Below are 21,611 nucleotides of genomic sequence, written 5' to 3'. Positions count from 1 at the left end.
GCTAGTTATCCTGGCTCACGTCGCGCGCTCCGGTGTCTGTCCCAGTCGCGCGCGTGTGTGCGCGCGCGCCCTGACAAAAAAGGTCTCTTGTCGAGGATCTCGCGTTCCTTCCCCGCGCGCGTGCGTACTCGGTGATTGCCCGAGATTGACAGAAGGGAGGGAGGGAGGCGAGAGGCGGACACGTTTTTGCGCGCGCGCGCAGCTGCTTCGTCAAGCGACCGCGAGAGAACGAAGCGGGGGTTAGAAGAAAGAAAAAAAAGCAAGGCGGAGGCAAACGAGAGACTGGTGATACATTACGCATGCGCAGCTCTTCCCTACTATTGCGCTGGGATAAAGGCAAATCAATGTGAGGGAAAAGGCGGGGCGGGGGTGAGGAGGGTTCTGCGCATGCGGCCCTCAAGGCGGGGAAGGGAAAGAATAAAAGTGCATTTTGCGCGTGCGTAGTTCGACCGCCAAGCTCGAGAGCGCGCATTGGGCTTGCTGTATCAAGAGATGAATGAATATTCCGCGCATGCCCAGCACTGTCAAGGGGTGGGATTGGGCGGTTCCGTTTGGTGCGCATGAGCAAAGAAATGCTGAAACGCTTGTGCTGCGCAGGCGCTGTGTTAGGATTGTTTCAACATAGTGGGCGGAATGTGAATGAATGAGCAGGAAAGCAACACTGACAGTTGTGGATGGTGCTTTTTCTTGTTCTTATCTTGCAATTATATCTTCAGTTATAATAATATATATACACACAACCGAAACAAAACTAATCCAACAGGTGCAGCAAGCGGCAGATTTATGGATCCTAGTTCTATAAATGGGCAATGCGTTTGAAGGAAATTGGTTTGTCATGGGGCGCGGTGGTCACATATATTGCAATTCCTCAAAAAAATTGCTGTAAAAGCAACCATTGTTCTACTGATTCTGTGCTGCAAGCAGGCTACTGCTACAACTAGTGTGGGTGAAGGAAAAAGGTAAAGGTAAAGGTAACCCTGCCCGTACGGGCCAGTCTTGCCAGACTCTGGGGTTGTGCGCCCATCTCACTTAAGAGGCCAGGGGCCAGCGCTGTCCGGAGACACTTCCGGGTCACATGGCCAGCGTGACATCGCTGCTCTGGCGAGCCAGAGCTGCACACGGAAACGCCGTTTACCTTCCCGCTGGTAAGCGGTCCCTATTTATCTACTTGCACCCGGAGGTGCTTTCGAACTGCTAGGTTGGCAGGCGCTGGGACCGAGCAGCGGAAGCGCACCCCGTCGCAGGGATTCGAACCGCCGACCTTTCGATCGGCAAGTCCTAGGCGCTGAGGCTTTAACCCACAGCGCCACCTGCGTCCCTTGTGGGTGAAGGAAACCTGGGTTCAAATTCCCACTTGCCATGAAACATACTGGTTGATCTTGAGCCACCTACCCTTTCACAGGGTTGTTAAAATGAGAGGGAGAATCACACACTAGGCTTCTCAGAGGAAGAGTCGCATAAAATTCAAACTGTAATACAATAGAATACAATGTAAGTAATAAAAGCAATGGATATATAATTAAAAAGCAACATGAATCTTTTACTGCAATGGATGTGCCATCTCCCATCTTTGGCCTCAAACCCAGATACCCAGCGGCACGGCAGACCACATGAATTGATGTTCACACACCACAATTGGGGAACCCCTGCACTACTAGGTAAAACCTCCCAAAAAGTCTTCAAGGGAAGCACCACAGGGTGTATTTAACAGTAGTCAAACCTGCAGTTTATAAAGCACAGATCAATATTTCAAGTTCTCAAGAAGGGTGCAACCTACACAAGAAACAGTACTGGTTGAAAGCGCTCTTAACCACTGTGGCATCCTGCCAAATGAAAACTCCCAGGCTACCTGTTCAGTTGGGGAAACTGAAACTTCATTGATCAGAGGCAAATATCAAGGCAGTCCAGATGTCTGCATGTTTACATTGTTATTACAGTTTTTTGTGTTTACTGCACCAAACACAACGTCCCATTCCCAGGGGTCCTGGGGGGGGCAGAGTTATTACCAGTCAAATCCTTGCATGGGTGGGGAGAGAAGTTAGGGGAGGGAAACCCATTTATTTTAAGTTATATATTTTGTTCCAGGTGAAAAACATTAAATGCCTGTTAGAAAGCGGGTGTGGTACAGGGTGCCTAAATTGAAAGGTGATTTTCTTAACCATGTCATGTGCTCCAGCTACAAAGGATTCGGAAAGAAAACAGGGGCTAGGCCTCCCCAGAATGGTGCAATTAGTAACAGAGACAGCCTGGCTGGCTTTATTAAAGGGAACTCCCCAAAAACAACTTTAGTGAGAAATGTATTAAAAACACTATAATTTGTGGGAGGGGCCAAGCTGTGTTGCAACGGATTGTTCGTACCCTCGGTGGAGCACATCTGTGGATTCCTCCCTTTTAATGGAGGGCTAGGGAGAAGAGAAGGCGAAAAGGGGGGCCCCTCCCTAGGAAAGGCTCCTTCTCCATTAATAAAGGTGTGCAAACGGCAATCCGGAGGCGCCGCTTCCGCCCCTCGACGCAGCGGAGGCACTTCCGCCGAGGCCATGGCGCCCGTGTCCCGCTCGCGGAGCCCAGTGGAGACGCCGCCCTCGCGGCGGAAGCGGAGCGGCAGCTCGACCAGCCCGTCCCCGCCCAGGTCCAGCCGCTGCAAGAGTTCCCGCGCCCGGTCCCGGTCCCGGTCCCGGTCCCACGATCGCGGCAGCAGCGGCGGGTTTCGTCAGCGCCCCGGGCCCCCTCACCCCTTCGGGCCCCGGCCGGGCTCCGAGCACTACGGCAAGGAGCAGGAAGAGTCGCTGAGGCAGAGGCGACTAAACGAGAGAGAGAGAATAGGTGAGCTTGGAGCACCTGAAGTTTGGGGGGTCTCGCCCAAAGTTCCCGACCGGGACTCTGATGAGCACACCCCTGCAGAAGAAGAGGGGGGCGCATCTAAAAAGAGCAGCTCCTCTGGTTCCAGCTCAGAAGAGGAGCAGAGGAAGAAAAAGAAGAGGAAGAAGAGAAAGGCTGCTTCACGTGAGGAGGGGGGGAAGAAAGTCAAGAAGAGGAAAAAGAAGCATAGGAAAAAGAAGTCCAAGAAAAGAAAGAGTAAGAAAAGCAGGGATTTGAGCAGCAGCGAAGACTCCGATGGTGACCAACAGCAAGAGGGGGATCTCTGGACTGAGAGAGTAAGAAATGCAGATGGGGAGGGTTGCATAGGACCAGAAGCTCCCATTACCCATGCCTCTCAAGAGGACCGACCCTTGAACTATGGGCACGCTTTACTCCCCGGCGAAGGCGCTGCCATGGCCGAGTATGTAAAAGCTGGGAAACGCATCCCTAGGAGAGGTGAGATTGGCCTAACCAGCGAAGAGATTGCGTCATTTGAGAAGTCTGGCTACGTGATGAGCGGCAGCAGGCACCGGAGAATGGAAGCTGTGCGCCTGCGGAAGGAGAACCAGATCTACAGTGCAGATGAAAAGAGGGCCCTGGCGTCTTTCAACCAGGAGGAGAGGCGGAAGAGGGAGAACAAAATTCTGGCAGGCTTCCGAGAGATGGTCTACAGGAAAACCCAGGGCAAAGATGACAAATGAAGTGGATGTTTCTTCTTGTGTATATTGACAAGCAGCACCTGTTAACAGCGATCTGCAAACGGGTGTCCAGCGCCACAGCCCGATTTGCAGGACATACTCCAGGTTGAACTTTAGAAAATGGTTTGTGTGTATCAAATAAGAACATTGACAGGTGTATGTGGACAGCCCGGTTTCACCAATTTGCTGCATGGTGTTGTCAGCAGCAGAAGGACAATGGTCTAAATGAAACAAAGCATGCTCTCTTGCAAACCTTCCCAAAATATTGCTAGGAATCCAATATATTGTGCAAGTTGGTAACTTCAAAAAACACTTTGTAAAATCCTGAGCAGCAAACCAAGACTTATGCAACTGAAACTTGGCTTTGTTTAAAATCATTTGCTAAGAGAATGTTGGGTTTGAGCCGCAGAGAGTGTGGATCAAAGAGATCTTCCTATCACCGCTACCTCCTGAAAATTCAAACACCTGCCCACCTAGTTTCAGTTCCTAGGAAAAACACTAAATATACTTGTAATTTGTGGTAGAAGTTAGGCCAGCTCCAGCTTCTTTTTCACCAGTAGGTGCACCTTGTAAACATTCCCGTTTTTCTGTTATGCTCACAAAACATAAACCTTTGGTCTGATCTGGCAGGCCTCTTCTGATGCAGTGCTGACATGCGTGTTGTCTTCAAAGGGCAATGAATTCAAAATTTATGACTACATGGCATAACCACTTCTTTGGAAATGGTTTGTGAAGTTGGTTCACAAACTTGTAGAATTAAAACATGCCCAAATGGAAAGCGGAGAAGAAATCGGAGTCAGCCCATGTTTAGTGTTTATACTAGAAAATGGTTTATAAATGTATTCAACTCCAGCTATATTAAACTCATTCTAGTACATGAATTAGTTATCAGATATTTCTCTCCTACAGATAACTTGGTATGTCTTTTAATGACAGAATTCCTTATTTTTTATTTTTAAAATGAAGCTTTTTCATTGGGTGAACACATCTTTAGAGAATCAGAAGCACTAAGTTATGCTTTGTATTTATTTTCAGTCGCTCCAAGTAGCCCTTCCAGGTCTGAGAAACAGGAATAAATCCCTTAACTCGGGAATGGAAACCTGGCAACCTCCAGATGTTCAGACTACAACTCCCTTCCTGACCACTGGCCACACTGATGGGATCCCACAGCATTTGGAGCAAGGGGGGAGGGGCAACTGGATCTACCCAACAGGCCTGATAGTTATCTGCTACGCCCACCCTGCAGGCCAAATTTCACAGGTGGGTAGGGCTGCATACCTATAAATCACCTGGTGTCAGGCAATACTTTTTTGCCCCCATGGTTGAAAGCAAACTGCAGGCAAATGCATAGCCTGCAAGTGCCTTTTAAAGCACTCCATCAGACCTGATGGATCATCAGGGCTCATGGAGGACTTTGCACAGGGCTTTGCAGACCTCCTCAATCAGGTGCCTGCAAACCTCTTTCAGCTGAGCCAGGTTGGTGTGGTTTGACTGAAATGGCCTTCCGAGCCCATTGAAGATGCTTCACAGCTCCAGTTATGTCTGCAGGTCAAAAATAACTTACCCCTGATCTAAATGGTCTTGGTTCTTCATCCTTTCCTTGACAAGTAATTTATTGTTCAGCCATTCAATTTATTGTTCAGCAGCCATGGAAAAACCCTACCCATCTTGATTCCCAACCCGGGGTGAAGTACTCATGTTGATCTATATAGGTATGGGAATCAGTTCTGTTAGCACATCACCCAAATTTGGCAGTGATTAAAACCATATCCTGTGCATGTCATGGACAGGACTCTAAATCATGCCCCATGACCATCATACATTACTGGTGATGACAAAAAGATATCCCACAACTCTGGGGGCTGGTTGAGTTTGGCTGTAGAGTTAAGCAGTTCTGTGGTTGCAAAGTTCTCCTTAAAGGAGCGGGAAAATGACATCTGACAATGAAGGAAAAGCAAGCTTAGCTTCAGATTTGTTTCTTGCTACAACTCCCACAGAAGCTCCCTCTGATTGGTTCCCCAAGGCTCCATCACTCCAATCACAGTTGTTTCCATGCCTCTCATTTCCATCAGCAGCTGAAATGCCAATCTTGGTTCCCATATTGGATTTTTTTTTTAAAAAAAATAGGCAGTTGTATAAACCATCAGGGATGGGGAGATCTCCGGGGCTGAGATGTGACTAGCCCTATTAGCAAATTAGCCACATTTACATATGGCAGAGTCTATTGCAAAACGAGGCAAAATCTGGCAATACTTTAGGGCAGGGACATCCAACTCCCAATAGACTGCAATCTACTCACAGTATAAAAAAAACTGGCAGTGATCTACCCATTGTTGTAAAAAGACTGGCAGTGATCTACCCAAAGTTGTGGAGCTTTTTTTAGTAAGCCAAAGTTGTTGTTTTTTTGCTTTTTTGTAAGGAGATTGCTGAGGGGCCAGATCAACCAGGATCTACCAGGAGCACCCCACAATCTACCATGCCTGCTTTAGGGTATAGACATGCCTGCTTTAGGGTATAGACATATTGACTCTGGATGGGCTCAAAAAAGTGGATGGAGAAAAGGTTTTCTCCCTCTGTCCTAACACTAGAACTCATAGGGATCCAATGTTGAGAGATTCAGGACAGATAAAAGGAAGTACATAGTTACACTATGAAACTCACTGCCACAAGAGGCAGTGATGGCCACCAACCTATATAACTTTAGAAGTGGAATGAACAAATTTATGGAAGGCAAGGCTACTGAAGGCTGCTAGCCGTGATGGCTCTGCTCTGCCTCAATGGTTGTAGGCAATAATGTTTCTGAATACCAGTTGCTGGAAGCTGCAGGAGGGCACAATGCTCTTGCACTTAGGTCCTGCTTGCACGTTTTCTACAGGCATCTGGTTGGCCACTATGAGAACAGGATGCTGGACTAGAAGGGATGTTGGCCTGATCCAGCAGGCTCTGCATATGCTCTTATGTAATTAGGACTTGTGAAAGTACTGTTACTTAGAAAGGTATTTGATAGCGCATTCACTTTTCAGTTACGCTGGTCTTGTTTTAGAAGAATGGTAGCCACCTAGCAATGCAAAAGTGTGTCCTTGCTTTTTCCAAGGCAAGATTTCACAGCAAAGTTATCCACACTGCCTGGGAAAGCTCCAGTGTGACACACTCCCAAACAGAAATGACAGGACTATAATTATGCATCGGAAGCTTTAAGAGTAATTAACACACCAGGTGACAAGTTACAGGCTAGGTATTAGCAAAAACGTGTCTCATTTAAAAAATGATACAAAAGGTTTCAAAAACTCTTAGAAAACAAACTTTCATTGTCTGGAGTGAGAATGGGGAATCTTCCCCACCATGTCATTGAGACTCCATCCAAATGGCAGCATTTAAGTTCTTATAAAATTATACAGTAGTACATTTGTATAAAATAAACATACTGGCTGATGGACACAGATGGACCATTCAAGCCAAAGACAAGTGACAAGGGCCTCAATGCAGCAGGAGACAAAAGCAATGTTTCCTTGTTTCAGGTAACCGACCCAGTTGCTGGAATATACCAGTTACTTACTCCAGAACAATGTCCAATTCAAGCTTGGGAGACTTTAACAAATGCAGCTTTTAATACTCGGCACACCTGAATTTTTAAACACAAGTAACCCTCACTTCGCTCTCACTTCAATGCTTTCCTTACACTTGAATAGGGAACACACATATTGCCCACAATTAAAGGCATACCTCCCAACTTGTAGCTACACTGGATGAGTGAGAATTGAAGGAGAACTCTTTGAATTACCGTTCCAGTTTCTTTTAGGACAACCTGCTTTTCTCTCAACTCCTGTCTCCTTCCTTTGATTTCTAAACAGATGTTCCCAACCACCATTTTTTACATACATTTTACCATTTCTTCTAATGGATTTTGTTCAATAATGACATGACAGTCCCAAGAACAATATGGCATTAACATTCAACTGCCTTTCCTGGAGCCATGAAGATATTTCATCATCAGAAATCACCCAGTCCAACTGACAAGGGGGTGGAAGGAACCCTTTGTTGTAGTTTTATGGAAGTTTCCAAAGCCGTTTACAATGCTATATAAAATATGATTAGAGGTTTGGTACACATTCTTTCTCCATGGCTGAACTGCCCAAAAGTTTGTCATCTCCCTTGATTCTGATGCCGTTTCATTTTTGGCCTTTTCTTTTTATCTTCTGATCTTGGTTTTAACGCGCACACACAAGCAGAAACCCCAGCAATTGCTTTTGGAAGATCAGTTCCTTTTTGCCACTTGTTCTTCTCTTTGTTGTACACCTGGACGGTTCTGGAGAAGACAGTGTCCTCCCAGCTATAGCCACCAAGGATGTAGATCTTGCCTTCCCACATGGCCACTCCAGATTCACTGTTGGCTTGCAGCAAGGGGGCCACTCTGGTCCACTGATTGCACTGTGGGCTGTAAGACTCCACAGCCAAAATGTCAAAGCGGGTCATCGTTTCAAGGTAATCGTCACTGCCGCCAATGGAGTAAATGTCATCCTCCAAGGTGCACATGCTATGCCAGCCGCGGGCGGTGATCATTGGCCTCTTCTCTTCCCACACGTCGGTGCGATAATCGTAGCAGAGCAGATTTTTGCGATAGGGGCCAATTTGGTAATCGTGGCCTCCTGATATATAAACCAAATCATTGTGGGCTGCGCCAGCATGGCCATAAGTAAACCTAGGACAGAAAGAAAGGGGAAGGGGGAAAGATATACCGTATTTTTTGCACCATAACACTCACTTTTTTCCTCCTAGAAAGTAAGGGGAAATGTCTGTGCGTGTTATGGAGCGAATGCCTATGGATGGCAGGGGGATCTGCTGCAGTCGTGAGCAGAGGATCCATGGTTCCTCTTCCCTCCTCTGTGGCTCACTTTGAAACAGCAAAGCGGGAGAAGAGCCGCTGAGTGGGGAGGAGAAAGGGACAGGGAGCCTGCTTGCTTTAAAGGAGCAAAGCGGGAGAGGAGAGGAGCCTTCTCCCCTTATACCCCTCTTCTGCATTATTAGCAGCATCCTTCTCCACACACCCCATGCGTGCTCCTTGTCCCCTGAGCGCTTTTAATTCCCTCCCCACCTAAAACGTGGTTACAAAGCATGCATCCACATGGATCCTCAGGATTTTTGCATTGGGCTACCCCAAACTCACCGTCAGATCACATGTCTGTGGCCACAGCATGAACCACAAAAATCATACACCCACTGTTTCGTTATAATATTTTTTTTCTTGTTTTCCTCCTCTAAAAACTATGTGCGTGTTATGGTCGGGTGCGTGTTATAGAGCGAAAAATACGGTAATCAGTTGTGGGGTTCCCTTCAAGGTACAGAAGGAAACCCTTTCAAACAATATGAATATTTTAGAAATCCCACTAAACTTTGAAGTACCGTTATCATAATAGTAATAGTGGTGGTTGGGGTCATAATAACAGCCTACAGGATGCAACACTAATGGTGTTCTGGTCCTGAATAGGGGCCCACACAATGCAGAAAGGCAGGACATTTGCTTTCAGCACCAAGGAGAGCTCCTAGAGACCCACTTGCTCCTATGAAGGTTGGAGGTGAAGTGAAGTATTTTCAACCTCAGCCTCCCATGCTCCTAGGCTCCTGGCTCTCAGCACCAAATAGAGCTCCTAGTGAGCAACTTGCCCTTTAGAGGGGCTGGAGGTGACCTGAGGCTTTCTGAGCCTCTGCCTACTGTCCACAACCCCTATGCAATGCCCCCTTTGTTTGAGGAAATACAGACAAAAAACTCTGCTTCTCTTGTGTGCCATGTGCCATGGACCCGATTCAGTGTCCCAGTCTCTGCTGGATTCCACTGCCATGACTCCCAGTTACTGCTGAGTTCTGCAAGCCAAGAGATCAAATTCCACTTTGCCCCTGGACAGTCTGAGGATCCTTACAGCTTTTCCTTCGAATTGCCACCACAAAGAGTAAGAGGCAAAAAGCAAACCACTTAATTTTGCAACTTTCCCCAGGAAACTCACATTGTTCTTTTTGCAACATAAAACAGCCCTCCACAACCTGGTACCTTGTTGGACTCCCAACTTCCACCAGCCCCAGCCAACATGACCAGCGGCCAGTGAGGATGGCAGTTATACTCCAAAAACATACAGAGGGTGCTGGATTGAGTGAAAGCCAAAATAAAACAAGGGTGGGGGATAATCTTCAGCCTGAGACCCCATTCCCTTCTGCAAAGCCTTCCAGGGCTCACCTGCCACTAGCGGCCATGGCAAGAGGCAAAACACACAGACACTATACACATACTTGACAACTGCAAAGCAGGGTCATGGCTTGGGGAGGATTGATAAAAGAGGCTTGGAGGGCCAGATCTGGCCCCCATATACACCCCCATATGAATGATTGTCTCCAGATCCTGATCCAGGTTACCTTGGCAAGCCTGCTACATAGGTCCATGTATCTTTCTCCGGGCTGTAGATCTCAACAGATGAAAGTGCTCCATTTTCATTCCTTCCACCGACAGCCACTAGCATGCCCTTGATGGCAGCCAGATAGAAGTCTACACGACGCTGCCTCATGGAAGCAAGCTGTGAAAGAAAAGGAAGCCCCACAACATACCTGAATAGTCATATAGACACACACACACACGTATTTATGTATCATTTTTTAATTTATGATTTTCAGTTATATTCATTTCAATAGTTTTACAGTCATTTTAACATTCCAATACTTGACTTCCTTCCTCCTCTTTCTGAGGTTCCTTAAATTTATTTTTATCATTTCCTGCATATTCTAAATTAACTTATATTTTTGATGGCCAGACAATAGTCTAGAAAACAGATTGGCTCACAACAATGCCAGATAAAGGAGTTGGTCATGTCTAGATTAGGCTATTCTAACCATATCAGAAGAAAGATATCTTCAGGAAGCCTGATTAATTCAATAACAGATGTATCCATTTACAGAGAGGCACCCAAACCCCATCCTCACTCGAACGTCTCTCTTGATGAGAACAGGAAATCAAGGAGTTAGTAAAATAGAAGTGACTTGCTACAGGGGAGAGACTGTTGGAACAATTGAGGAGGAAGAATTTGACACTTGTACTGTATTTAAATTTTTTTAAAAAGCTTTGATTAATTTATTCAGAATTTTGTACTGAAAACCTCTAGAAAGAAGCTATTTTAATTTAATATACAGTGGTGCCCCGCAAGACGAATGCCTCGCAAGACGAAAAACCCGCAAGACGAAAGGGTTTTTCGGTTTTTGCGACGCTTCGCTAGACGATTTTCCCTATGGGCTTGCATCGCAAGACGAAAGCCCATAGGGAAATCTCGGGGACCTTTTTTTAAATGCTGGCGGTGGGGAGCAAAGCCTTTTCCCCCCCTCCGGACTTCAGAAGAGGTCCAGGAAGGCCGGCGGGGGCGAAAGGCTTTGCTCCCCACCGCCAGCATTTTAAAAGCGGTCGGGATAGCAGGGAAGCGCTTCCCGCTATCCCGGACGGCTTTTGAAGCCTGCCTAACCGGGGGCTTTTAAATCGCCCCGGGACTGTCCGGGGCGATTTAAAAGCCCCCGGAAGGCTTTTGAAGCCTCCACCCGCCGCCCGGCTTCAGGGCATCGTCCCGATGCCGGGCGGCCGGGCGGGAAAGCCTCCCCCCGCCGCCCGGCTTCAGAACCATGTCCCGAAGCCCGGCGGCGGGGCGGGAAAGCCTCCCCCCGCCGCCCGGCATCGGAACGATGTCCCGAAGCCGAGCAGCGGGGCGAGAAAGCCTTTGTCCCCCCTGCCTGCCTTCCCAGGGGCTTTTAAATCGCCCCGGACAGCGGAGAAGTCCTCCGCTGTCCCGGGCGATTTTAAAATGCCGCCCGCCAGAAGAGGTCGGGGGAAGGCGGTTTCCATAGGAACGCATTAATTGATTTTCAATGCATTCCTATGGAAAACCGTGCATCGCAAGACGAAAAACTCGCAAGACGAAGAGACTTGCGGAACGAATTAATTTCGTCTTGCGAGGCACCACTGTACAATGTAAGTTTTGCTTTATTTTGAATTTTTTTTTTTTAATTTTGTGGTTTAGTATTTTGAATTAACTAGGAGGGGGAACACAATCTTTTCAGTACTCAGGGCATCCCAAGCTCTTCGAGTTACTTACTTCCTATAATAAACTGCTTTGTTATTTTCTTACTCCACAAACATCTCTGTGCACGTGTTTGCAACAAGTAAAGTCTACCTCTATCCAAACTCACAAGCCTATCAAAGCTCCAACACCACCCCTCGCCCCAATTTCTGACCTTTCTTAGAGAACAGTGCCTCATTTTCTCAGTCTTCTACGCACCACCATGAACGCTAAGAAACTGCTCCCCCCGCCTCCATTGAATCTGGAGGGGCATGATATATTGCAATATGGAGACCAGATTCCGCAGTTCACAGCATAAGCATTGCTGCACAGATGGCTGCACTCCTTGGTTTTCATGTTTTAAGGACAGAAGTCTTTTACCTTCTTCTAAAAGCATAAAATTTTACAAGAACATATATGTGCCCATTGCAGCTGAAGCCTCACCTTTATCCAGTGGTTACACCGAGGGTCATACCTATATAGAAGATTGGAGGCGGCATCCCCACCATTATCTCGTGAAAAGCTTCCTCCGGCAATGAAGATGAACCCTCCGAGCACTGCAACGCAGTGGTGGCTCCGTGGAGCAGGGAGCGGTGTTTCCCTCACCCACTGCCCCGTTTTGGTGTCCAGGAAGCAGGTGTCGTCACTCAGCTCCAAGCAATTTTCCGAAACCTCCCCGCCGACGAAGAGGAGCTTTTCTTCACTCGTGCGGAGAGTGGTCCGCTTGTTCTGAAGGACCGGCTGAGCCGCGACGTTGTTGTGGTAGTGGACCGCCTCTTCGACGAAGGTCTCACAGTTGGTTTCTTTTGAGAGGAGGGAGCAGACAGCCGGCTTGACGCGGTGCAGCAGGTCACTCTTTGGTATCAAGGGGAAATGGATGTTTTCCAAGATGGAGTAGGCCTCCCTCTCCCTCTCTGGTGACTGCGTCAGCCACTGCAACGCGGCCTGCAGCAAGTCGTGCTCACATTCCTGCTGGACGTCGTCACTGCCCAGGTACTGGCACAACTTCTGGATGGAAATGTTCTGCAGGAAGAGTGGCGTGAAAGACAGCGTACCAAAGTTCCTCAAGATGAAGGAATCAATGTACAAGTCCAGGCGCCTGAGGTTGTAGAGAGAGGCCAGCTCCTGCAGGTACAAGTAGTTCTCCTCGTTGACCTCGTTTTCCAGGTACTCGCAACAGAAGTCAACCACCTTCCAGATCTGCAGCAGGTGGGCAGTTTCCAAAATGTAATCAATGTTGCCACCATCGAGGGAGAGCTCGCTCCCATACAGGAAGTCCACGATGGCTTTGAGGCCAACATAGGATGCTCCAAAGAGCTCCACCTCTTTCTGGTAGGCTTCCCGCATCCCAATGGTGAACATTGAGTTGAAATAGTCACTGCAGACCGCTAAAATGTTCCGATGGGCGGGGACCCTCTGCTCGTCCGCAACCAGAACGACATCACAGAAGAGACCACGTTGCCTCTGTTCGTTCAAGCTCTGAAGAACTAGGTTGGAGTGGTCAGCCCATTTGTATACCTGAAAGGAAGAGAATGGGTGTCAAATTGCTATTCAATTGAGGGGTAATAAATCTATTCATTTATCTGGCAGAGGGCCACGCTCCCTCGGAGGTAATCTTTTGGGAGCAACATGGCAGCACAGGGAGTGGTTCCAGCGCCACCTCACACTCTCTCTGTTTATCTCTTAAGAAGACCACCACCCTTCCATCTCTTTCTTACGGGAGAATCAAGAGGGAGGGAGGAGAGAAAGCAAATACAGCAAATACATTTTCTTAGGAGAGAGAAAATGCTGGGTAGTGATGATCTTAACTGGCCGCCACCTTCCTGGTATATGCCTGGAATTAGGCAGGGGGTCACACAAAGCCCTGCAGTCACAGGTTGGCCGTTTGCCCCTCTCCTGGGCAGTTCAGGAGAGCCACATCTCAGAGTGGTTGCTATGCATGCAGAAAGTCCCTGGATCAATACCCAGCTTCTCCAGGTAGAACTGGGAGAAAACTCTGTACGCGGACCAGTGGTTTGACCAATATGGCAGCTTCCTATATCTCTTGGGAAGGGTCTTAGTTCATAAGGGGAGCACCTGCTTTCCAGGCAGAATGTCCCTGGCATCTCCAAGTAGGGCTGGGAGAGGACCCTGCCTAAAACCCTGGAGAGCTGGTGACAGCCAGTAATAACTGCAGTAAACCAGATGGATGAATGGTCTGACTCAATATATAGCAGCTTCCTAAGAGACAGTGGTCTCCTCATTGGACAACAGAACTATGAACCAGGGTTAGACATTTTTGGAACAAAGCAACTTCTAAAAGCAACCATCAGCACATGTGGAAAACAGGAGAGGTTCTTTTCATATATTATTTGAAAACCACTACATTCCACATGTAAAATGGGCGTTAATTCTGGCGTATTATACAGAGAAATGCAAGTCTCCCATATCTGTGGGAGAAGTTCCAGTCTGCCAACGTAACAAGCAATACGTGCAAAAAGTCACAGACCTTTGAGGATTCGCTTATCTTGTGTGGGCGAGAAATCCTTGCTTGTCTTGTTCCTTCCATCATTGTGCAGCTTCTTGCAATCCTATGAGTGTGGAAAATATACAACAAATTAACAACCCAGTCACCTTTGAAAGAGACAGCAATATGAACTCTAATTACAGGGGCCTAGAATACAGTCAATGAGTTCAAGTTTTAACTTTAGTCAATTGCTTAGATCAGGAATTGGGAAACCCTTTTTGGGCTGAGGGCCACAGGGAATTCCAATAGTGGGTGGGACCCAACTGAAAAGTGGGTGGGGCCCTACCCAGGAGCAAGCCCCACTGAGTTCAAGGGGCTGTGGGTATAGGATTGAAACCTCCATTGAATAAAGAAACACTTTTTAATCAGATAAAAAATTACCTCCAATGTTGTTTTTTAAACAGATAATATTGTTTAAAACTGCAGGCTGCAAATGCCATCTTAAAAAGGCATCCTCTTCCGTGCAATAAAGAAGTGAAAAGGAAATTGTTTTGAAGGAAATGAAAAGTTTTGCAAGCTTAGGACAACAGCTTAATCAGTTTATAGTGCAATGCGGTGGTCCTTTGCTATGCAGCAGGTAGTCTCCTACACATAGGATTGTACCAAAAGTCTCATAGGTTTCATTGACAGGTTAGGCATAATCAGGAGGCTCCCAAAAGGTTTCCCCATCATAAAGTTAGAAAGAACGACAAAGGTCAACTAGGCCATCCATTTGCTGATGCAAGAAAACTGCTGCTATAGCATCTGCAATAGGTAGCAATCCAGCCTCTGCTTAAAATCCTTTAACCAAGGACAGTCCACCATCTTCCAATGCAGCCATTATTTGGCAGGCAATTCATTCCCCCCCTTGCAGAATATTTCAACTGCCAGAGAGGAGGGTGCACTCAGCTAAGGTAAGACATCATTCCTTGGAATCTTGGCACAGCCTTTCCACTAGCACAGAGTGGTGCCTATTTATCTCCTTGCACTTTTTGGCGTGCTTTCAAACTGCTAGGTTGGCAGGAACAGGGACCGTCACGGGGATTCGAACCGCCGACCTTCCATCGGCAAGTGCTAGGCTCAGTGGTTTAGACTACAGTGCCACCCGCGTCCCTCTACACATATACAGGACTGCACTATTAACAAGCAAGCCCAGTTCTATGTGGTTTCCTTCTAGGTAACTGCATATAGGACTGAAGCCGCTTTTGGATTGCCCTTAGAGGCGTAAAAAGAAGATTTGAAACCAAAACATGTAAAAGAAAATGTCCTTAACAAATATTTCAGCATTCTAGTCAGTTAAGGATGACATTTTCACTTAACTAATGTGTTAGTTTGCTTTTAGGTTATGAAATTAACAGTGCAGTCCCAGACCTGTTTACTTCGGACTAAGTCCCTCTGATATCAATAGGGGTTACTCTCATAATGTAAATGGGCACAGTTAACAAAGTTGATTAATCTGACCCTTTCAGAAAAGGGGGAGGGAATAGTGGGTTCTCCTAGCTTGACCTAAACCTGAGCCTGTTCTGCAAAGCCAAAGGAAAATAGGGAAAGGAAGTTGGTGAAAGAGGCAGAAAAGGGAATTCAAATTCAGCAACTCCAATGCATAAAGAAGTGCGGGGGGGGGGGAGGGATAACTCAGTAAGCATGTGGGTGGGGAAAAACAAAACATCAATCTTAAAAGTGCCCAGGAAGGGATTGCAACACGCATATCCTGCCCAGAAAACAGCCAATGGGAATCGGCCTTCACACACAAATATATACACACACACATTTTCCACCACGCTTCCAAAGATCTGTCGTCACCCCAAATCTGCCCAACCACGCTGAGAGTCAATTAACATCACGGGGTAGGGGGAGGCAGCCGATGGTGAGGCGGGTTTGCTGCTGGGCTCAGGGGCTCGAGGCAGCGGGAGTTTCCCATCATGCTTCGCCCCGAGCATCTCCCCAAGGAGGCGCCGAGGGCCCTGCTGTTGCTCTTACCGCAGGGCTCAGGAGCGCTGCTGCTCTCGTAGCCGCAGAAAAGGCTACATTGCTCGCCTCTTCCTCTCGCAGCCATGTCTCCCTTTCTCTATCTTTTAAATCATCCAGGAACTGTGGCCCAGATTGAAAGGGGAGCGCGCCAATGAGAGAGAGGGACGAGGAGGTTGGCAGATAGGGTGGGGCTAGCTCGGGCTTGCGCCTCTCCGCCAAATCGGGCGCGAGCAAAGTGCGGAGCGAAAGCAAAGCTGATCTCGCTGCTGCAGCAAAGAGGTCAGGTCTCCCTCGGGCATTGAAATTCCGCTCAGGCTGCAGCAGTAAGCGGAAGGCGCCTCTTTCCTTTGCCTGGGTAGAGGCAAGAGAGCGTCTGCTTGCAGCCAAGGAAGAGCTTTTGCACTGTTTTTTTTAACAACAACAACAACTAATAATAATAATAATAGTTATAATAAAGCAGTCCTGTGGCATGCTCTTCCAAGATAGATTGGCAGGCGCCTTCTGTTTCCACCTCCAAATGCTTGCTGAAAACTTTCCCATGCCGCCAGGATTATTATTATATTAGAATCATAGAATTAGAGAGTTGGAAGTGACCAAGAGAGTCATCTAGTCCAACCCCCTTTTGGGGCAGGAATCTTTTTGCCCAACAGGCTCGAACCCACGACCCTGAGATTTGGAGTCTCATGCTCTGCTGACTGAGCTATCCTCAGTATATTGTTGTTGTTGTTGTTGTTGTTTTATTAAATAAAACCATACCCCAATGTGATTTATGAAAAACAGTAAAAACAAACAAACCCAAGAACAATAAATACATTTAAAACAAGACTACCACAAGTGTCTGTCTACCTGTTCTGGTTTTAGTCTTGTTTTAAATGCGTTTATTGTTCTTGGGTTTGTTTTTACTGTTTTTCATAAATCACATTGGGGTATGGTTTTATTCCTCTGGAAAAGCCTGTTGGACCAAAAACGTCTTCATTTGTTTCTGGAAAGTGCAGGTAGTGGGGGCCTCTCAAACCAGCTTTAATACAACTAGAAAACTTAAGCCTTAGGAATGTTGTGTGAATTTGAGACAGCCATTGCACATGTGCAGATGACTCCTTCATGAATAGGAGTTCCTGGGGCAGGGAAACCAAAAAAAGGTCATGCGCATCAGGCGAAGACCTGCCCACCTCCTCTCTAATGTGCACAATACCACAAACATGGCTTTAAATGTAGAAGAGCAAAAATGACCTCCCAGCATTGTAAGCCATTAATGTGAACACACCATAAATACAAATGTCTAGCAGTAATGCTAAGCACAGGTTGCAGGAGCTAAATCCCAGTGTGAGCTTAACAGCACCTAACTACTGATGTAACGTGCTCAGGATTTTGCTACTGTGTGGCTGCATCCCAAGCATACCCAGGGTATGGTCCCAAGCTTAAGGCACAAGAAGCCGCCACATAGCTGAAGCTAAGCTAAGCTAAGCAGGTGTGGATCTGGTCGGTACCTGCATAGGTGACTGCCTGGGATCCAAATGTGTGCCAGTAAATAAATGAATAAAAATAAATAGGGAGACAGCTCCCTTGAACTTAATTGGTCTGCTTATAAGCAAACACACTTTCAATTGTGATTTAAAGGTCCTTTCCAGGTGAAGAAGAAGAAGAGAAGAGTTTGGATTTGATATCCCGCCTTTCACTCCCCTTCAGGAGTCTCAAAGCGGCTAACAATCTCCTTTCCCTTCCTCCCCCACAACAAACACTCTGTGAGGTGAGTGGGGCTGAGAGACTTCGCAGAAGTGTGACTGGCCCAAGGTCACCCAGCAGCTGCATGTGGAGGAGCGGAGACTCGAACCCGGTTCCCCAGATTACAAGACTACCACTCTTAACCACTACACCAGTGTTTCCCAACCTTTTTTGGGCAAAGGCACACTAGTTTCATGAAAAAAATCTCGAGGCACACCACCATGCCAGATGGGGAAAGGTCACTTTTTACTTATGTAAAAAAAAATAAAAAAATAGTAACTTCCAACGAATTCTGTAGGTCTTGTTTCTGAATCATTAAAGCTGCATTTGGGAAGGATTCGTAAGGGCGCACAGCAACTCAGTCCCACCAACTCCACAGCAGGGTTCTCAGGTTCAGTGAAGGGCTCCCTCAGGGGGGCACATATATACACCTGGGCTCCCGAAAAGCTACCGCAAGAGCCCTTCAGGAGTTCACATAGCGCAGGCCTGAAGGCTGCAGCTTCCCACTTAGCATCCCGCCAGAGGAGGAAACCTCAAGTGGTCGACCTGTTTTTTTCCCCTCCCGCCTCCCTTTTGGAGCGCAGAGTTTTGAAGGCCGGCATCAACTCCGTTTTCCCGGATACTTCCCGCTCGAACCGAGGGCTGGGTGAAGCAAGGGCGGCGCTGCGCGTTTTACCTCCACGGCGCAGGGGCTCTGGCTCGCCTTCAGCCACCGCACGACAGCGCTGGCTGCCACTTCGTCCTGCAGCAACAGCTCCAAAACAGCCGCCATGCCCACCTCTCTCCTCCTCTAGCACTACCGCGCGTGCGAGCCTCCGGGGCGGCCGCACAAGGAGCGTGGGCGCCACCCCTCGACGCTGTCCCAAAAGCCGCCAAAAAGCCCTAAAAAAAGAGGAGCAGCAAAAAAAACACACCACACACGGGGGGCGTGTTCTAATTTGCTTCTAACTCCGGGTTAGAGCGCAGCACGTGGAGGATGGGTGGGGAAAGAGAGAGGAGGCGCACTGATAGAACGCCAGGCACGGGGGCCGCCAGGGAGAGCCAGCGCGCGCCCCGCCCCGGACGCTCGCGGCCACCGCCGTCCCTCCCTCCCAGGGAAGGCGGGATTAGAGCAAGCGCCCGGGCAGCAAGAAGCGCGCGCGTGCGCCGGCCCTGCCCTGGATCCCTCAGAACTGCCAGTCTCTGGGAAAGTGGGCGTGGCTTCAGAACTCTCAGGCAGCAGCGCCCGCCGCCCGGCAAGGCTTCCCATTGGGAGGCGCGAATGCTTTAGTGGACGGGGATTGGTGCAAATATAGGCAGGGCGGGCTGAGAGGAGGAGCCGCCGCCGAGGAGCAGCGGCACCAGCAGCGTTTCCTCTCCCCCCTCCCCTCCCGTGTCAACAAGCGGGGCGCCTGCGCCGGGGGTTTGCGCGTCAGGCAGGCAGCCAGGCAGGCAGACGGCGAGAGCCCCGCGCTGGGCGGCCTCTCCTCACCGCCGCCGCCCCGCCTCTCGCCGCCCGACTCGCCCGCCTCCCTCCCACGGCACACCAGGCAACGCCTGGCGGCACACTAGTGTGCCGCGGAACACCGGTTGGGAAACACTGCACTACACCACACTGGCTCTGGCACTGAAACACTGGTGGTTTCAAGGGAGCCTTTTGAGATGCTCCATAAGATGGGGGACATTTAATAATAATAATAGTAATAATAATAATAATTTATTTCTACCCCACCCATCTGGCTGGGTTTCCCCAGCCACTCTGGGCAGCTTCCAACAACAAATTAAAAATACATTAAAACATTTATCCATTCCCTATCATCACTGTGGCTTATGTGCCCCCCACTTCTCCCAAGTTCTCTCAACCCAGGAGTATCAAAACTTCTGCAGAACAACAAGGCAGCAGTAATTTCAATGAGCCAGATAGGAGGGGAGGCCTGATTCCTAATCTCTGCTGCAACCTAGATGCCAACCGTCATGCTTAGATTATTATGCACCTGGGTTTCTGTTACCCTAATGCCTCTCTACCTGCTCTTTGTACAGCCTTGGGATCATAGAGACTGGAAACATTCTAGACCAGCAGGGGGAGATAGCTGCATCTGAAACAAAGCGGGAGAATTATACTTCAAGGATATCTTTACATACATTAAGTAAACTAGAAACACCACCCCCACTCGCCATTCCCCCCTCCACCTCTTCCCTCCTTTTCTTCCTAATGTAACCCTAATGTCTCAACAAATGAAACTGACCTATGGAAAACGTAACTTGAAAAAAGAGACATTGCGCATACCTTTGTAAACTGAGAAAACTTCATATTATTATTTTTTTAAAAAACTCAGCCTTAGAAGGTAAGAACATAAGAGGAGCCTCCTGGGTCAGGTCAGTGGCCCATCTAGTCCAGCATCTTGTTTTTACGGTGCCCAGCCAGAGGCCTGTGAGAGGCCTGTGAGACACGAGTGCAATAAAGTTGTTTTCATTTAATACAGTATATGATGCAGGCACATCACAGGCTCAAACTGCCATTCAGGGTTTACTAAGAGCTGCAATGATTTTCTCCTGTCACAACAGTATAGTTATGAGATTGGACGTCTCATACTCGTATTCATCTGAATGCCATATTTTGGTTCCCCCTCAGGACTGTAGCTTTATATCTATAAAGTGGGATTTTGTAGAATGGCACTTCCAGCTGACCTGTTTATTCAGCCCCATTTGTTGGTAGGGAGATTAGATGACGTTTGTGAGAACATGTGTTAGCTGATGTTGCGTGTCACCCTAAATTTTCCAGTGCGTTTTCCCCATCACTTTCCATATCACAAAAAGTCCAGCCTTATGGGGGATGCGGGTTTGTAGGCAAGACCTCTCTGCAGACTGTAATTGCATGACCAGAGATAGCTGATATGTGATTGAGTCCCACCCTAAAATGTGACAGTCTGAAAGCGTGTTAAGAAGAGGCAGTGATCAGACTTTGGCTGGTTATACACATTAGCAGCTTCAAACTTCTTTTCTTCTTCAATTCAAAGCTGGCTTGGAGGTAGGAAACACATCCACATGAAGCATTTCATTAAACAATTCTAAAACAGGATACAGGATAGATGTGGATTGTGGTTAATGTCATGTGTACATCGCTCCCCAAATCAGCAGTGGGGGCACATTAGATGCAGAGCAAACATGAGCGTGTACACAGCCTTTGTTAAGTTAAAGGCAATAGCTGGGACTGATAAGTATCTCTTTGCAGGACTAAATAATACAGCAATTACTAACTGGAGATGCTAACAGAAGGCATGCCTCCTCTGTCCCTCCCCTGACTAGAGGTGATGTCATTAAAAGAAAACAACAGACCAGGAGCTGGTTTTGTCTTGAACCTCGGCTGGCCTGAATCCAAAGCTATGGCTTTGAAGGATGCCGTAGAAATATTAAGAATGTTGTGGCCCACAGGCCCAATTTTGCATCAGGTTCTGGTAGACTTAGTATAAAAACAAATATAACATTTCAGGGGATAAGGTCTGATGTCAAGAGGTTTGGGGGAGGGCATCAAGAGCAAAAAAGTTTAGTAACAGGCCAAGGTCTCTCTCACACATACACAGCAGTCAAGTTCGCAGCAAGGAAGCGGTCAAGAAGCTGGAGTAAGGAAATTGTTCTAGCAACTTTCTTCTTCTTTCCTGTGAAAAAAGGCTTGTTGATCACAGTGGGACTTCCTTTGGGGGGAAACATGCATATGGTTAGGCCAGCCTTTCCAGAACAAAGACCCACTACTTCAGATAACTTCTGCAGCTGCTGCGTGAGAATTATATTATAATAAATTCAACTCCTGATAAAGGG

The 21,611-nt window shown here is 47.7% G+C and overlaps 1 protein-coding gene and 1 pseudogene across 2 annotated transcripts; one reads left to right on the top strand and one right to left on the bottom strand.

Moving 5' to 3' along the window:
* The first annotated feature begins 2,312 nt into the window (after positions 1-2,312).
* Positions 2,313-4,438, top strand: LOC309375768 (NF-kappa-B-activating protein pseudogene; annotated as a pseudogene). The gene has a single exon. The product of its transcript is annotated as an NF-kappa-B-activating protein pseudogene (transcript).
* Positions 4,439-6,735: 2,297 nt separating this feature from the next.
* KLHL36 (kelch like family member 36) lies at positions 6,736-16,231 on the bottom strand. The gene is made up of 5 exons (XM_081921632.1): positions 16,104-16,231; positions 14,127-14,208; positions 12,083-13,156; positions 9,960-10,117; positions 6,736-8,256 (listed from the first exon to the last, which is right to left on the bottom strand). The coding sequence occupies exons 2-5, from the start codon at positions 14,187-14,189 to the stop codon at positions 7,701-7,703; spliced, it is 1,851 nt and encodes a 616-aa protein (XP_081777758.1). The 5' UTR covers positions 14,190-14,208; positions 16,104-16,231; the 3' UTR covers positions 6,736-7,700.
* Positions 16,232-21,611: the final 5,380 nt, after the last annotated feature.

Source organism: Podarcis melisellensis, assembly GCF_964234715.1.
Source record: "Podarcis melisellensis genome assembly, chromosome: 8".
NCBI lineage: Eukaryota > Metazoa > Chordata > Lepidosauria > Squamata > Lacertidae > Podarcis > Podarcis melisellensis.
The sequence above is the reverse complement of the archived record's forward strand: the minus strand, read 5'-3'. Positions and strand labels throughout refer to the sequence as shown.

Bases quoted from the DNA above. Each gene is read 5' to 3' on its own strand.
- KLHL36 (XM_081921632.1), bottom strand. From the start codon at position 14,189: ATGATGGAAGGAACAAGACAAGCAAGGATTTCTCGCCCACACAAGATA. The intron at 13,157-14,126 runs GTCTGTGACTTT...TCTTCCTTTCAG, and splicing joins AGATAAGCGAATCCTCAAAG to GTATACAAATGGGCTGACCA. The intron at 8,257-9,959 runs GTAACCTGGATC...TTTCTGTCCTAG, and splicing joins TATGTAGCAGGCTTGCCAAG to GTTTACTTATGGCCATGCTG.